The 18,714-nt window shown below is 39.1% G+C and overlaps 1 protein-coding gene across 1 annotated transcript; it reads left to right on the top strand.

The window, feature by feature from the left end:
• The first annotated feature begins 16,012 nt into the window (after window positions 1-16,012).
• elfn1a (extracellular leucine-rich repeat and fibronectin type III domain containing 1a) lies at window positions 16,013-18,385 on the top strand. Its single transcript, XM_041062250.1, has one exon. The coding sequence runs from the start codon at window positions 16,013-16,015 to the stop codon at window positions 18,383-18,385; it is 2,373 nt and encodes a 790-aa protein (XP_040918184.1).
• Window positions 18,386-18,714: the final 329 nt, after the last annotated feature.

Here is an 18,714-nt window from a genome sequence, read left to right as displayed (position 1 = left end):
AATGACCATGAATGAATGTTTATTACACCAAAAATTTTAAATAAAATTTCATGTTTCATGTTTTATGGGCTATGCCTGTTTACCAAAAAAGTAATTCACAGGCAAAGTATGCTGTCCTACACAATGATGTTACTTTTGTTTTGAACAAATTCTGACAAAGATTAATTCAAATAAACTAATGTAGATTTAGAAGCAGTAATGCTGTGTAAAAAAGTAATATCAACACCAATCACAGATGTAGGGCATATAAAAATTCACTGTATTTAGCCATGTTTTTCAGCAGGGGTTTCTGACAGGGCAAACACACAAAATATGTACCATGTTTATTTGCAATTCTCACAAAATTAGGAAAAATCATAAAATATCAAGGTGATAAAACGATGTTAAGATTGTTTTTTGACCTGTTAAAGAGCACAGGGAACCCCAAAATACGACGTTTGTATTTATACAACAAATATTCGTAAAATAAGACAGTTTGGCTCCAGTGATTAAAGCAAGCCAACACAGGACTAGTTCTCATAACATCCACTCCATTACTTTAATCAAATCCTATATTTTATTAATAAGCATGTGCGCCGTGCACAGGCAACCAGGCTGTGACTCTGCAATGAGAAAGGCAATCATGGAGAAAATGAATGGAAGTTAAAACAGAACTACATGGTTTTGACAGACAGCTGTCAGCCAGTCATTACAGACTCCCTAATGATTTTTTCCACATCACTGATAAAACGCTGTGGCACCTTTCTCTGCCTGACAGGGGACTTTTCTCCAATCATGACACCTCAATTCTTCCCTCTTATTGCATGCCATTCTCTCAGTCGGACCGCAGATGACAAAACCTCTTGTCTGGATGCGAGTTTAGCTAGTCAAACCAAAGCAATAGCACAATGAAACTGCATGTTTAATGCACATGTTGTTTTGAAAACACAGACTTAAGCGTGTTCTCAAGTGAAAAAAGAGGAGATAATTCAGGCTTGGGTTTATCGTCTTCAGAGTAGGATTAAAACTTGAGTCCACCCACCTTTCAGACGGATCTCTGTCCATCTGGCTTTATGTTTCCTCTTGTCAAAAAGCTGTCCTTCACTTTCAAAATGTCTTTTTAGTGTTAACCTTTTCATTTCTTTTGTAAGACATAACCAATATGTTTTGTTTTTAAAGCTGATACTAGTATTAGATTTCATAAAGATCATTATTAAAACAATAAAACATGGTGGAAATGGAGTTTTTATAGACATTTATATGAGCATGTATAATTATCCATGTTTATTAGTTGTTCACTTTATTGCATTAAGTAAATCCTCTGCTTCTAATAAGAAGTTAAAACTGATTGGAAATTATCTGGAAACTACCTCAGGCACATAAGCTTCCTATGGCACATTTAATCTTGTATTCTGCTTTTCGTAAGAAGTTTCCTTTGGTCTGAAAGACAACAAGATTGCAGCAGATGAGACGGCAGACTACTCAAATGAGAAACCTGTCACAGCATCATTTTGTCACAGCATCATTCGATAAACCATTTGCAGGTACTCGTTTTGTTAGCTTTTAATCTCTCTGGCTCTCGTCCGCTTTTACAATGTTTACCCACCCTTCTTTCTTTGCCATCACTTTTTAATAATAGTATTAAAAAAAAGGATTATCTATAATTTCCATCATGACCTGCTGTTTTTGGTTATTTCTATTTTACAGGAAGTGACCTCAACATTTCAGAATTGATTTATGTGTTTTTCATTGCCACTGTGCTCCTTGATTCCTTTATCCCTTTGGAAGATAGCTCTAAAGCTGAAAATTACATCTCAGATGGATTATAGATTGGTATCAGTGCCTGACTGTCCAACTTGGGCGGTAATGTGTCAGGACTGTGGCACAGTCTCGACAAAGAATCACTCATCCACTAACTGATGAATGTAATTAATCTGCTATATGAACAGTATATTGATGATATGAGTAAATGAGTCAGTAATGCTTTCTAAGTTTCATTTATCCACATCACTGTCATCCGTTGTCACCAGCTGTGCACTATCAAGATTCATATGTACCCAGGTTCACTGTACAGCAGCTGTATTTACTTATTAATCCACCTTCAGCAAGTGAGAGGGAATGAGGCAATTAAATCAACAGCTGGAATAGTTGACTGCAATAAACTGATACCGGTATACACAAGGCTGTGTGTGCTTCATGAATAAAGACCACTGACTGACTGGAGAGTAGCATAATTTGTACGAGAGTGAGGTAACTGTGTCTAAAAATAAACAAACTGACATGAACACAAACAAAACTCCTGTGTTTAGCCGCTAATATCACGAACGTTCATTGCAGTGGATGTTCCTGATAAATTGCAAAAAAAAAAAAAACTCTTTTGTTGCATGTCGCCAACACCTGTCTATAGTTTCGACCATAACATACATGTAGGCCTGCGTTAGGATATATTTGGCAGGATATTTATACCATTTCAGTGAAACTACTGTTACTTTCAAGAAAGTAACTTTGCTTTCACTTTTACAGTCTCTTTCAAACTTGCACCTTTTATAAAATCAAGCATTTATTTAACAGCACAGTTAAAGCCTAAATGAGTCACGGAGGAAATAACTTGACTGAAAGCAGTCGTTTTAACAGAGCACGGTAAAAGTAGAACGCTTTCATCTGCGAAATGATTTATCACATCACATAAGACATCTGTCCACTATGTAATATATCTTGTCATATGACCTTTCGACTTTGTTGTAGAATGATAATTGCCTCTGCCTCATCTCCTTAGTAGGTTATGACACAGATGACATTTATTGACTAGACACCCTTGTACAAGTATTTTACAAGAAGTGTGCAAAAGGCAGCGTAAAGGAAAAGCATCTGTGAAAGAGAGGCGGTTGTTTTTACATGGAGGATTTGTATTATCTGTGCTGGTGATGGAGCCAGCTTTTAAAAACCTCATATAAGTGTTTCTTTAAATAGGGAATGTATTCTAATAAAATACCTGTCAGACAGGAGGCATGTGAGAAACAAACATAAATGGTTTTGTTATGGCTGTGACAACAATAATACCATGTGTGAGAGCTGCTCAAACACTATATGACTTGTTTCCCAGGTCTCACTATAGTATTTCATCTGTGAAGAAACTGTTCCTTTTTTTTTTCAAATCAGCAAAGGAAATGCTCCTTGTTTCCCATTTGCTTTTGTGGAAGTAAATTCAAATGGACAACAGCAATAAAAATGCAAATTCTGACACGTTATCAGAGGATTTTATGTCCATTTATCTTCAATAATGTCCATTAGCATTTAAAGCCTTTATTTGTTGCATCCTCCAACCTAACTGGGATAAAAGTCCTCCCAGTGGTGTACCTGTCATTTCATGTTGAGATCTCCTTCAGGTCTACAGTTGGCTTTCTGTGGTGCACCAAAAAACCTTTCACTCCTTTGATAGTCAGGCAAAAGCTCTTTGTTGCATCCTCTCTCCCTTGTTGAGCCTGAGAGAATTTGCCCTGTCAGAAACAATAACTTTCCTTTCAAGGTAGAGACAGTTTTATTTCTCAACACTGCCATCGCACAAGTTGGTTGTTTCCATTTGCCACCCCTGTGTTTCCTTTCATTCCTGATGGATCAAATTGCAGCACCAGCAAAGTCAGACTTCTCTAACATCCTTGCTGGAATCGATTGATTTTTTTCCTGTCACCTTGTCCAACTCTAATACTCATTTTGAGTTCTGTGAAAAGGAGCTCATACAGTAGGTTCAGAGAGGAACATGAAGTCATTATTCGCCCTGAAACAGATGATCTTCAACTGATCTTCTTGGACACCAACTATATACATATACGCTCATTTACATAACAGAGTGATCAAGAATCTGTTGCTACTGCAGCTTGTATCTGCTGTTCCTGACCACCACAAGCTTAAATGCACCACCCTTGAATGGATTACTGAACAGGCCTTCACAGCACAGGTCCAGGGGGCCATGGAGAGCCTCCAGGGGGGCCAAGGGCTACAGCCTCTGTATGAGGGGAATGCAACAAACAACATTTGTTGTTCTTTTCTTTTGCTCAGTCAATCAAAGTACCACAAAGAAACCAGATACAAAGGGGCAAAAATCCACTGCAGAAAGGCTCAAAATTACTACAAAGAGATGCAAAGTGACTACTAACAGGCAAAAGGACCAGAATTAAATGAGAAATGACTTTAGAGTGATGCCAAAACACTAAAAAGTTAAGCAAAACGACAGGGAAAAAAAGGACCACAGAGACACAAAATGAAAGTAGGTGCCAAACTATTACAAAAAGTTGTGAAACAACTGCAAAGAAATTCAACGGAGATGCAAACTGAGCACAAAGAGACACAAAGCAACAACAGAGAGACATGAAATGACGACAGAGACACAAAACAATGACCACTGAGAGATGTAAAAATACTGCAGTCAGGAGGGCCTTTATCCTATATAAGATGGTTGAGGAGTCTTTTAAATATCTAAGCCCAGGGCCCGTTGTCTCCCAGTCATGAACTTAAGTAATATTTTTAATTTGGCTGCTTTTAACTGCCATTGTTACTAATCATCATTAGTTGGTAAGTGGCTGTCATGCATTGGAAAAACACACCACCCACCACCCCAGTCTTCACCCACATGTTATTCAATTGCAGGTAGTGCTGTAGCTAATTGTTTTCTGCTGAAAACTGCTTTTGCTGCTGGTAGATGCTGTTCACCCACTTCATTCATCATTATTTGGATGGCACACCAATTATCCTTGTGACTACACACATTAAGATATACACCTGGCCAAGGTTCCACTGGGAGAATTCAAACTAGCCAAAAGTGTTCGGACAGCTATATTTCCTGTTAGTTTAGTTCTTTGGCAAATTTACAGTTTGATCCATTTACCCACAGTCTAAATGTGTAGACACATTTTTTTCTTAAACTCTGCAGTGTAAGGGTAAATTGTGTCAAATATTGAGCTTGCTCTAGAATATGTCAGTGGGATTTGTAGTTGGCAGCTCCTCCTAAAAGTGAGGTAATACATCACTGAAATACATTACTGGACTTCCTTAAAGATTGATGGCTGGGGTCTAACTAAACTACATACTGAAATCTAGAAATCTATGTGTTCCTGAAGTCATAACCTTTTTCTGTTAGAAAACTTTCTTCTTGATCTTACAGTGTTAAATTTCTGTCCGCCACAAACACATGAAAAATTAAACGAGGAAAAATTGAAATCTATTCTTATGCACAGACAATTATGCATCTGCAATCTAATTCTCCCTATAATCTCTTTCACATATGGTCAATACAAGATTACAGATACCGAGCAACAACAAGCTACAAAGGGTAGTAATTTTGTGTTTTAATCAGGTGAGCTGTATTATAACATTAATGAAATCTGGGAATAGAAAATAAAACAAATAATTTTAATTTTGTTGGCTGCTATGGACAACACATTGATGACATTTTCCTGGAGTGGGTTCAGTCATGTTTTTGCATGTGGTTATGACTCATGCACTTTCCATTTGTCAATAAATAAATCTAAGCAACATTGCTTGCATGCATTTAAACAATGTGCAGACATACAGAAAGGGAAGCCATAGCTAGGCCATAGAAAGTCATCAGTGAGACTGGGGATGGAGCCTCATGGTAGGTCAGACAGGCTTCATTTTATATTCACATTCTGTACGTTCTCCAGTCATATATGCTCACCACCTACCTTTCACAGTAGGCGGCCCATATAAACACATCTGCAGACAACAATATCGAGCTCTGCATCCTCACTGCTATTTTGCTGCCTGCTATCACAAACTGAACTACATCCTCCAACCTGGGCTCCTCCTGCTTTAGCATTTCATTGTGTGTGAATTTTGAATGTTTTTAATATTCATTTTCATTGAGTATTAAATGTGTATCTCAGCCTCTTTCACCGATTCAATCAATCTGTGTCAAACCCAGCTCACATTTGCTCCAGAGCATCACATTTGCAAAGCCACACTGCTAAACTAAAATGCATTACACTGCTGCAAATAAAGGCTTACAACCTGACTGAGTTACTGTGTAATGCTGGCCCCACACTGGAGGGTAATTGAGCAGACTTTGGGTTCGATTTGGCCCTCGCAACAATAGCAGGGGCGTTCCTGATTCAAGGCTGGTCTGAACCAATTATCAGCCCAAATGATCCTGTAGTGTGAGAGGTTTACAGACATAATCTTAATGTTACAGACTGGATCAGAATCTCCCCAATTTCGAATCGATTTTACGACTTGAAATCCTGCAGTGTGCACCAAGCTTAAGAATGTAAACTTGCATAATTGGAAAACAAACTTTTCTGCTTCTCGAGACGTAGATTATTAGAGTTAAACATGTCTCACAGCCCTCTTTGTAGAGCTAATCTCAAAGTGATAATGTCCTCTTCCTAAATGTGTCAGATAGTCCATCAGGGCAGAGAGATATAAACATTCAGCACAGGCAATGGCTGCTCCTGTTCACAGCTTGTCAATCAGAGAAGTGAGGCAGGTTGAGCTGTCAGTCACAAGCATGGTCCTGCAGTCCAGCATAATTGAATTAGCTCCAGTCACTCTCTGAAGGTTAATTGGTGGGGAAACCTTGGCTGGGCATGGCGGGGTAATTGACAAAGATAAGAATAGCTGTCTTATCTCAGATCTTGTCAGCATATGTGAACTTTATCCTTTCTCTAAACACGAGATATTAATAAAAGTATAAACATGGAAAAGTTGACACAGAGCAGCTCGGTTAAATCCACCTGAATAGTTTCTGACATACTCAGGGCTGCACAGTAGCTCCCCCTTTAGCTCGACATGTCATGAGTCAGCAGCTAGAGACATTGCTGGCAGACGCTTTGGCTTGGAGGCCAACATAACGTGCCGAGTTGATGGTCAGTTGATGGCCTGGAAAATTGCATTTAAACCTTTAGGTGTTATTCCAAGTTGTATCTTACTCTCAAACGTACAGAATTAAATTAAACTCTACTTTGCTCCTGTCTCTTTGATAAATGCTCTCTATAGCTCAGTTGCTTTTTTTCCCCTCCTGTTCAGTATGCATCTTGTAGAGCTGAACTGTTATGGTTTTGTTATAGAATAGCAATATCACAGCACTAATATTAAGAAAGAGCTGTGGACGGATGAGCAGGATGCACTTTCCTGATGTCTTGTTTTCTGCTTAACCATTGTGCAGGGCTGCTTTAATTCTCCTGCTGGGTTTCTCTGATGCATCTGTTTCCATCAGTGTAGTGTGATTCCATGCCAGTCTCCATGGCTTATCATCTTTATAAGAGGTGTCACCCAAAGTAGGGCTTTTAGTTTGTAATGAGATATATATATTTTTTTTTTTGTTCTCGTTGAAGAATCGTACTAGGTCATGAGCCGACTGAAGGACTCTTGATACACTGAAGAACAACAGAGTGAGATATTGGGAATTTACAAGAGATGGCAGGGCAGTAAGTCATTTAAAGTTTTACAGAGTATGACACCTGTGTGGAATACCAAGCAGTAAGTGGAATGAATGTAACTCTCCAATACACTGGATGCCTGTGCATATCTTTATCAGCTCAACCTTTGCACTCAAGTCCTTAATTATCCAAAAAGGATCTGTTATTTGACATTTAGCACTAATGTATGATCAGCATTAACTGAGATCAGCCCACACTTCAGCAATACCTATTATCCTGATGGTAATTTGCAGATAATTAGCAGGAACCGGTGCTAATTGGCAGCAGTAAGATGCTATTTGTCGTCATTAATCTCAGCAAAACTTAAATAGTTTAATCTAACATCCTAGGATGTTAGATTACACGAGAAAATAACAAAAATAAAGGTTTATATGTATTCTTCTTTGTCACCTGTGATAGATAACATGTCCAGTTTAAATCAGGAAAAAAAGCAGAGACAGGAGATGTTAGTTGTGTTTTTATTAATCTTTAATATTAATTCAATCAAATGAGAGATTTATTCAGTGAAATAATTCCAAAAATTCTCTTGTTTAGGACTCTCAAATGTGGAGCTTTGTCTTAACATCATAGTAAATTGAATATTATGGGGCTTTGAGCTTTAAGACGTGAGGGCATCACTTTGAGCTCTAAGAAATTAAAATGGGAATTCTTAATTGTTTTCTGGTGTCATCTAGGCCTTATTTTAGGATTAGTTAGTAAGTTGCAGCTCCATCTCCTTTCCTCTTTTATTTGAATCTCTTTTTTCTATGTTAACAATAATATTTTATATGACAGATTTCACAAACCACCATTACAGCGCATAAGGTGTTCACGTATTAAACAACTAAGATAGTTGATAACTTCTGAATACACAGATCTGTTATTCAGTAAAATAGAAATAGCTCATTTTCCAGATCTTGCTGTAAAGCTGTAATTTGTTCCATGCTGAGTTAGTGGTTTCTAATCCATGCACCTTTCACTGTGATACACAGTGCCCTTCTTTGTCTGGGAAAATTGTGATTATTATTTACTGCGTAATATGAAATAAATAATAGATAAGAAGAGTTGTGTTAAGACAAAGATGTCAAGGTACTGCAGTGACAATAAATAAAATAAATGAGGCCATGAATTTATCTCATTGAGAGTTTTTTTTTGTTTTTTTGTTTTTACCAAAGGTGCAATTTTTCATATCAAACTCAATCAAAAAAAAACAACAACAGAGAGGCTTGAAAGGTCGGTAACAATAAGAAGTGATGAGATAACACACGAGAATAGCTGTGACTGAATGTGTGGGATTTGTAATTTAGATTTTTATGTAAAGTAGCAACATTTGATACAAGAGGAATCCCTCTTTGCATCATTTCTGTTGTCCTTTCATCTGTGATTCCACCCATCTGATCTGTATTGGGTGTCTGTATGTACTGTAGGTCTGAGAGTTATATCAAATTTAATTTATTTAGCCTAGAGCGTGTAATAGACAGTTTAACTGTGTTTACAATTACAAAATGTGTTTACAGCGCTATGATAATTTATAATAGGTCAAACTATAAACAATGTATGTACATATTTCATTATACATAATTACTATAATCATTAGGGACAAAGGATATTCACTGATGAAGAGTTACATTTCTGTCTTTCTGTTTTCTGTCACAAACAGGAAGAGATATAACCACAGAAATGCAGCACAGGAGTCCTGTGTGTGATCAGACTGTAGAAGCTCTAGTTTAAAAGATATAAGATAGACAGATACAAAAGGGGACATTAAGTTACCCCCGCTGCCATGATCGCGATGTAGTTGCTGGGAGATCATCTGACCTGACGTCATTAACATCAAACATCAACCTGACAAAACTCCTTATAGAGCAGCAGAAACAGAAGGTGGTATTTGTGTTCGTTCAGAAGGCGACTAGTGCTCAATTTGCTGGATACTCCCCCTTGTGGTGGAACTGAAGAAATACACTTTATTAAATAAAGCTTAGACCAGTTGCATAAATTTAGATATGGCTTTAGATATACATTTTCCTAGAGAATAAAAGTCAATGCTGTTGAATCAAATTTGAAACTGGTGTTTTCAAGTGTTGTAAAATGGATATTTGACTCATATATAATCTACAGCTCTACATGTACATTGTGTAAATCAACATTCAGTATCTTATCACTATATTTATCACTTTTTCAGCCTCGGGAGGTCACATTGAGATAAATGCTGTGCTAAAAGCTTTTTCTGGCTCCGATTTATATGAGGAAGCAACTCCAATTGTCATGTGGGAATAAAAGGCTTTGTCTGGATAACAAATGAATTCAGTGCATCGAAGTGCCGCACAATACTCATCACTTATAAGACAATGTAGGTTATACTAACTAAAAAAGTCCATTTGCTGAGTTCCTATCTACTGAAAAAGACATACAAAGTCCAACAAGTATATCACGGAAGCCATAAAACTGCTGAACTTTTACCAAACAGTATTCAATGAAGACAGGGCCATCAATTCTTTTCCAGGCAATACTCCCCGAGTAATTAATGTATGACTTTAATATCCTCTGATATAACCCAAGCATATGTGCCTCGTTCTCCCTCTCTCCAAAGTAATTCAGTACCTCAATGAGCACAATGTTTTCCTTCCCCAAGAGAAGTACTTCCATTTCAACTCAATTGATTCTCCACTTCTGGTTTCCCATCTTTACTTTATTTCATTCTTCCCAGCAAGAAGTGCATGCATTTTCAATGACATCAAATAAAGGGCAGTCATTGGTATGGATGAGGAGGGTCCTCAGAGATTGAGGCACCTTCACCATCACAAAGCACAAGATAGGAAGCACGGGGAGAAACAACAAAAGGCAAGGCCTCACACTGTAAAAACAGATCCTTCGATATCATGCTTTTGTAGACACTTGGGGGTAGAACAGAAAAATATTTGTTTAGTATGCACGGTGAAATTGTTTGGACAGACACACTGACAAACAGAGAGGGACTGAGAGGCAGAGCTAACCAGAGAGGGTGGTGAGGTGCAGTTTGGTTGGTTTACATACAGTAGAGCTGAGGCTTTGTGTGAGAGAGGACAACCCTCCCACTTCACATTTCAAGACTCTAGTGAGGCACAGAGGTCTGCTGCAGCTGAAAGATTTCCTCTAAAGTCCTCGCCAACGTGTCACTACCGCAACATCTACTTCAACCCTCTCCACAGCATGTCACGTCTTGCATGTTTTTTCACTAGATGACTCTAAAAAAAAAAATCTAGTTCTCAAATTTGGTTGCGTTACATGCTACCAAATTAGAATCAGCACCTTGAGCCTGTGTGTCTCCACCAATGAGTCACTTTTCAGTCTACATCCATGTCGGTCCAGACTCATATATGTAGTGAAGACTACTAGAGGAATTTAATAAAAGGTTTTAAGTGTGCACTTATATTCAAAAGGTCAAAGGTCAACTTCACTGTGACATCGTAATCTTCTCCAAAAATACTTTTCTGACCACTATTTAATGCCATTACTCAGACACAGAAGAGGAGACTGTGACCAAATTTCACGTATGGTCGGATGCTGAATTGGTGACACTAATCTTGGGTGCCAACCTTGAAACTCTGGTAATTGTATAGATGTTCTGTGCTGCCGGGCTGAAGATGTGCATTTTAGAATTTACAGCTTCTTTGCAGCAACATCCATATTTGAAGGATTCTCTACATATATTATATGAGTCTGGACAAACATGGATGAAACCTGTAACTTGACAGGTTGGCAGAGGCACACAACCGTGAGGCTGTAATTCTGGTTTCATTTAAAAAGTAAAAAAAAAGGAGCCAATGATTTAGTGAGTAGAAGTGAAGTATGAAGGGGCCCTGAGCAACTGGAACAGAAATTTACAAGGCTGTGTTTGAATCATTCTTCAAGAGCTGGGTTTCAATAGGTTATCCACAGAACAGGAAAGGAAAAAGAAAAGCCTTCATTACCCAGCGCATAAAGCCTAAATGGAAAAGAGACTGTGGAATGGCTGCCTGTGTCTGATAGGGGAATAGACTCAGCTCTGATGCCTTGGGTGTTCTGGCCTGCTGCACTCAGGGCTAGCACTGGACCATACAGATTGCTGCCATTATGGAAAGTGGGTCTGTGGTGGCAAATAGACCTAAGCTCTCATAAGGCAACATACACTGCTGGCTGCCTTAGGCTCATTTGAAGATCTGAATACACAATATGGTGTGATTTGCATAAAACTAAAGCACTAAAAATTAATTTTAATGTAGATTGTAGCTTTGTTTATCCCTTAACAACTTACCACTCCAGGCGTGTTTTTGTTGGCATATGCTGTGGATTTACTGGGACACCAGTTGTTAAGGAGTTAAGATACAGTTTTTGAATGCAAAATCTGTGTTTTATCAAGCAAAAGGATACAGTGTCACCTATCAGTGTGAGCATGCTTGTGTTTTTGTGTTTACCCTAACAAGGGGAACTAGCCTGGCTGTAATATATGCATGGGTTTCAGTGGTGAGCCAGTAAATCAGTTGGAGGCTCACTAGAGTGAGTCACTGTGGAGAAACAAAACACAGCCAATGCATTCTAAATGAGAGGAGACTTCTCAGGTTTAACTTAAACTTCCTTTTAGCCGTTAAAGGATCTTGTGCTGCATGCCATGCTGTGAGCGAGCCGAGGTCAGGTCAGGTGGCCTCAGTTTCTGCCGTGCGATATTTGCGATAAAGGTCAGAGACTGGGGAATAATAACAAGACACTGTTTTTCTTTAAGAGATCTCTTGCCTTGCCAGATATTCTGCAGAGCTGTATTTTTCATATTCATTTCATGGAACATTTGATTTAGAACCTCTTTCTTCCCAGGGGCTTTGAAAGTGTTCTTTTCTTCACCGCTCCTCTGCCGCTGCTCTTTTGTCGTCACGAAGGTTGTTTTGTAATGGCAGCCTTTGGCATTCTGTTGCAGTGTCCTCCACCACAGCATTTATTCCTGCTCTTTATCTGGACCTGAACAGCTGACCAGTGCTTTTACTTGATCGTCTCATCCTCTTTACAGATAATGTCTTTGTAATGTGTGAAACAAGGAGAATTACAATTTTAAAAAAAAAGTTTCTATGCACCAAAACTGGATTTAATTTGTGTTTATAATGCAGTCTTTTACTCTCTGTTAAATGTTCATACACACTTTTAAGTGTGTTTGGACAGCTACAGTTCCACAGGTCTGAATTCAATGCAATGACAGGGTCAGGCCCATATTATAAAATCTTCTTGGTGACTGCCATTAAACAAAACAGCAATTTATTTAAAGTGGTTTTTGCATATGCCACATAGCAAAACAGTATTCTGTAGTATGCATTCAATTACCACATTTGGTAAAGAGAAATGGGATGGGAAGTGAGAAAAAGTCAATTGGCAATGAAAAAAATACTGTACCAGCTTCCTTATTTACAGCAAATTTATGGAATAAAAAGCAGAAATCTGTGAGCTATACAGCAGATTCACATATAATCTCACCCTCTAGGCCCCACTCAAATCTATGAGAAACATACAAAGCCTCAGATTATACTGTTCCAGTTTATCATTTTATCAGCATACAGTGCAGAGCTTCCTGCTGGCATGATTCAGAGCTGGAATGTTTTTTCCCGATAACATGCCAAAGAATCATTCTGTTATTAACTGTTATTATTCGGTCAAACTTCTATTGGTGTGTTTTATATGTCATGTAGTAGGCAGTTATTATTTAGTGTAGGTTTTTATATGTAGAGAAGCAAAAAGGAATGTAGAGAAGCAAAAAGTAAAAGTGGGTAGGTGAGATTGTGTTGAGCATGAGACAGTACATGTTTACTTTATCAGCATTTAGCCAAAACCACAATCTTTCCCTAACCGTAACCAAAGTGCTTTGTTACTTAAACTTAACCTCCACATGGGACTCGGGATACAAATCCCTGTCTCTGGTGTCCTGAGCTCTGTACTACCACTAACCACCCCAACCACATCCCTAAGACTCGCATCCAGTATAAATACTTCAAGAAGTATTTTTAAATAACCTAACCTAACTGAGCAAAACAAATTAGTAGCATGCAAATTTCTAGGAAATAGCATTGTTGAGTGGTGGCACTGGGGTGCAGACCCACCCAAATGAAAACTCCTTCCATTACCCCCAACCAAGAGAGTCTCAGAATTGGTGCTGGTCCCCGGTCAGTGCCCATAGGGTCAAACAAAAAAGACAAATGAGTGCAGTGCAATGACAACTGCATCACCAACTTGATGTAAGATAAGGAGAACCACAACACTAGTGTGACTGTAATGTGATAAACCTAACTCACAAAAGGTCAAATGACAGCAGGAATGGTCTTCAGGTCCACGGTGGCAGGTGGGGTTTCAACTTGAAGTATATTCTCTCTGCCATCAACTGTCACATTTATTCTATTCTAACAGTGTGATTATCTCTGTTGTGTAGGGACATGTTCTCTAACACACAAATGCCCCCTCTCACCCACTGTGTCCCCAGCCACAAGGCAAACCATCCTGGCCTGCATCTGAGGCAGCACTGGTGAAGCACAAGAGATGAACAGATGGACACCAATACCTGAGCTAATGTTTTCAACAACCGTCTTGTAGTGTATTAATCTCCACAACGTTTTTATTAGTATTTCCATTTATTACATCTAAGTGGCTATTAAAAGATCAGTTTTAATCATAAATATTTTTGTGTTTGCCTTACAGAAGTCTCTGTGTGACTACTTAAACAAACAGTATTCTCTTTAATCTACTTCATAAATTAAATTGAGTCAATTAATGCTATTGTTGCTGTTTACAACACTGGATGAGTTAATTGGCTAAATTACATTGAAGAGAGGAGGAAATAATTAAAAATCCTCCTTTAAGAAAAGAAACTGCATACACTTTATTGTAATAGAAAAAAAATTAAAAAGAGTTCGGTTTCATTTGAGAACTACAAAAAAATCTAAATCATCTTAAAAAAAAATAATGAAAGTTCCACTGATTAAAACATCACTTCAGTAACTTCTAAATTAATTATTATTGGTGATTGCAACCTTTCAACTGCATACCTGTGCAGAAGGCAGCATATTATTTTTTCATTTCCTTGTCAGCAGCGACATGAATGCAATTAAATGCTATAATAAAGGCTGTAATAATGAGTGATTTGGCGATGGAACAGAGCAAGGTTGTGCTCTGAATTCATCTGCTGAAAGAACTATAAAACGCACTCTTGTTCAATTCAATAAAATCAGGGGTTTTACTGTTACGGCCTTACTTGGTCTGATATGACCAGTAGCTCTTGGTAGCTAACGTTAGGTAACTTTTGATACTATTGCTGTGCAGCTGACAGTAAGTTTGCTGACTTTATGACTTTTCTATTCTTGTGCTGTTGTTACACTACATTTTTCTGTATCCTGTCACTCCTGCTGACAATGGCTGATGGTCAGCAATGGTTACACCGGATCACTTTAAATTATCTGAGAAATTTCAAAATAAGAGGAGAAACTGTTTTTTAGCCTAGCCCAATCTTTTACAAATTACCTGTTACTGCAGAATATATATATAATTTGATAAACTGGTATTATTTTATTGTATTAAACTACACAAACCGCAAAACCAAATGCAGTACACTAAGTGCTTGTAAGGATATTATATGCTGTATCTGTATTAAAGAAGCAAAATTAACAAGATGTATCAGAGAGAAAAAAATATTTTCCCATTTTGTAACTATGGCTCGTCTCCGTTTACAATTTAATTAAGGACAATCCAGTAATTACACCTTGAACACAAGTTTCCTCTTCTCTCTTGTATAAGCCAGTGCTCAAAAAGATTTTAATTTATGCATTAAGGTTTTCAGAGGGAAATCCTAAATACATTGATCCAAAGTATCATTTCCTGTGGTGTTGTATAATTGATTTAATGCAGCTTCTTAACCTTGGCCTCCCTCAGTTGTGTCTGACAGTCCTCAGGTTAATGGTGTGAAAACAGGGACCCTGCTTTTCCCAACCTGTCAAGTGGTAATTGGCCAACGGTTTCCTTTAATAACAGTCTGCCACGGGGACTGCAAACACCTCTTAAATTGTGTACAAAATAATTGGTGGGGCATGAACAAGAAGGACCTGCAGTAAATACGAAACCTATGTTTTGAGTGCAACATTTCAATACCTATGCAACACATTTCCGATGCAGTGCTTTTCCTATGCTGATAAAATGTAATTGAAGTCAACTTTATGTTCTTCTTTATATTGCAGGGTATTCCTCCGTGCATATGAGAGACACACATGAAGGAAGACAGTGGAAGAAACAATAAGATGAGACCATTTAATGATGGTAGCCTCTAAGAAGAAAAGCACAAGCCAACCCGAGGTGGTGAAATCTCTTTTAAACCACACCGCCACAAGTACACTGCAGGCAAACCCCAATGAAAGAAACTCAGTATAAAGGCAGACGCTCAACGTTTTTCTGACTGGTACACAGGAACAACACCATCCATCAATGAAGAGGAGGCAAATAAAGGGATTGTTTCTGGCCCTGAGAACAGTTGAACATCCAGCTGATTTTCCAACAGGATCATCTCAGCTGTATTGAAACCACAGCGGTATCGCATTTTTTTATTTTTTATTTTTTTGGCCCTGTACATGACTCTCAGAGAAGCACCAATGGCCTGCAGCTTAGGCATGGTGATGAGTGCCTTGTTTTGGTCTGTAGCCATTGTATATTTAACCCATATTGGCAGAGTCAGTGGAGATTGCTGGTTAATTGAAGGTGAAAAGGGCTTTGTATGGCTTGCAATTTGTAGCCAAAATCAACCACCTTATGAGGCCATCCCACAGCATATCAACAGCACCATTGTGGACCTTCGTCTGAATGAAAACAAAATCAAAAGTATCCATTATTCTGCTCTTAGTCGCTTTGCCAACTTGACCTACCTGAACCTGACAAAGAATGAAATCTCCTACATAGAGGATGGGGCCTTTTCTGCTCAGTTTAACTTACAAGTCCTTCAAATGGGCTTCAACAAGTTGCGGAACCTGACAGAGGGAATCCTCAGGGGTTTAGGAAAGCTGCAGTACCTCTACCTCCAGGCAAACCTGATTGAGACTGTGACACCCAATGCCTTTTGGGAATGCCCCAACATAGAGAACATTGACCTCTCCATGAACCGGATCCAGCAGTTAGACGGGTCCACGTTTACCAGTCTGACTAAACTGACCACCTGTGAGCTGTACACCAACCCTTTCAACTGCTCATGTGAATTGCTTGGTTTTGTCAAATGGTTCTCAGTTTTCCCAAACAGGACGAATGAGCGGATGGTCTGCGACTCCCCACCCGGCGTCTCTGGTTATAGTTTACTCAGCCAGAATCCCAACAATCCAACATATCGAAATGCGCTTCACATGCTCACGACTGTGTGTACTGATGACTACGTGACACCATTTATTGCTATGCCCACTGAGTCTACAACACTCCCACCGGACTCAACACTTTGTGGGCTGGAAGACTGTCCCTCAGGCACAGAACCAGATGACATTACCATCAGTGCAACCGACAGCAGTGTGGAAGTAACCCCTGTGATGAAAGTGAAGCAAGTTTCGAACACAGGTGCTACCATCACAGTTCAGATCCCTCATCCTTACAAGAAGATGTACATTCTGGTTCTGTACAACAACAGTTTCTTCACAGATATTCAAAATCTGAAAGACATAAAGGAAGATATTGAATTAAAAAACCTTAAACCCCACACTAACTACACATACTGTGTTGCTTCAATACGTAACTCTCTTAGACACAACCACACTTGCCTGACAGTCACTACTGGCCCTCGGATTGAAAAGGACCGAGCTGTGAACAACGCAACTGCTACTCATTACATTATGACAATTTTAGGCTGCCTCTTTAGCATGGTCATTTTTCTTGGGGTGGTCTACTACTGCTTGCGAAGAAAGCGTCAGCAAGATGAAAAGCACAAAAAATCAAGCAGCCTGAAGAAAAATATAATGGAACTCAAATATGGACAAGAATTGGAAGGAGGGACTATTTCTCGAATGTCGCAGAAGCAGTTATTAGCTGGGGACAGCATGGCGCGTATGCCGTACTTACCATCTGCTAGTGAAATGGAGCAGTACAAATTTCAAGAGATAAGTGATACGCCTAAAATGATGAAGGGAAATTACATGGAGGTGCGAAGTGTGGACCACCATGAACGCAGAGAGTGTGACATGGGAATGGCTGGCAATAGCCAGGGGTCAGTGGCGGAGATTTCCACCATTGCAAAAGAGGTGGATAAAGTCAATCAGATAATTAACAACTGTATAGATGCCCTAAAGTCAGAATCCACCTCTTTTCAAGGGGTGAAATCTGGAGCAGTGTCCACAGCAGAGCCTCAGCTCGTGCTAATATCTGAACACCCACAGAGTAAATCTGGTCTTCTGTCCCCAGTGTACAAGGACAGCTACCATCATTCTCTGCAGAGGCATCGGACCTCTGATGTCTCACCAAAGAGGCCCAGCACTGCCACAGGAGGGCCCATGCGAAGCCCCAGGCCTTATCGCTCTGAATCAAAGTACATAGAGAAAACCTCCCCAACAGGAGAGACCATCCTCACTGTAACACCTGCTGCCACCATCCTGAGGGCTGAGGCAGAGAAGATCCGTCAGTACAGCGACCACCGGCACTCGTACCCCGATGCTCAGATAGAGGAACTCGAAGGACCTGACAGCCACAAGTCCTCCATGTTGGAGCCTCTTACTCACTCCCGCTCCAGAGACTTAGCATATTCCCAGCTGTCATCTCAGTATCACAATCTAAGCTATTCCTCCAGTCCCGAGTACTACTGCAAACCTTCACACAGCATCTGGGAGCGGTTCAAACTCCACCGGAAAAGGCACAAAGATGAGGAGTACATGGCTGCAGGGCATGCACTGCGTAAGAAAGTCCAGTTTGCAAAGGATGAGGACCTGCACGATATTTTAGACTACTGGAAAGGTGTATCAGCCCAAAATAAACCATAATCTCTTTAGGTGTTTTTAAAATGGACCATACATTGTAGAAATGACACAAGAACCTCATCTGACAATTGAATCAATGGAAACTTCCGCATTATAATCAACTACTCACTCATGTGTATAAAATTCTCTTTTGACTGTGAGGAAAATGGGGTAAAGATTCTTTAAATTTGTCATATTATGTAAAGCATCCAACTGGAAATCTTTTATCTATTAAAGAGAAAATATATTGCAAATTAATAATATATATGTTACAATGGATTATAGGTTTTTTGGGTATCGCATGGCCAAGTCCTGTGACAGTGGATTCGCTGTTGTGTAATATGAAACTATTA

This window comes from Toxotes jaculatrix, chromosome 18 (genome assembly GCF_017976425.1).
Source record: "Toxotes jaculatrix isolate fToxJac2 chromosome 18, fToxJac2.pri, whole genome shotgun sequence".
In the NCBI taxonomy this organism is placed as follows: Eukaryota; Metazoa; Chordata; class Actinopteri; family Toxotidae; genus Toxotes; species Toxotes jaculatrix.
This window is presented reverse-complemented; position numbering and strand designations above follow the sequence as displayed.

Excerpts from the sequence above, each read along its gene's own strand:
- elfn1a (XM_041062250.1), top strand. The coding sequence starts at position 16,013 with ATGACTCTCAGAGAAGCACCAATGGCCTGCAGCTTAGGCATGGTGATG.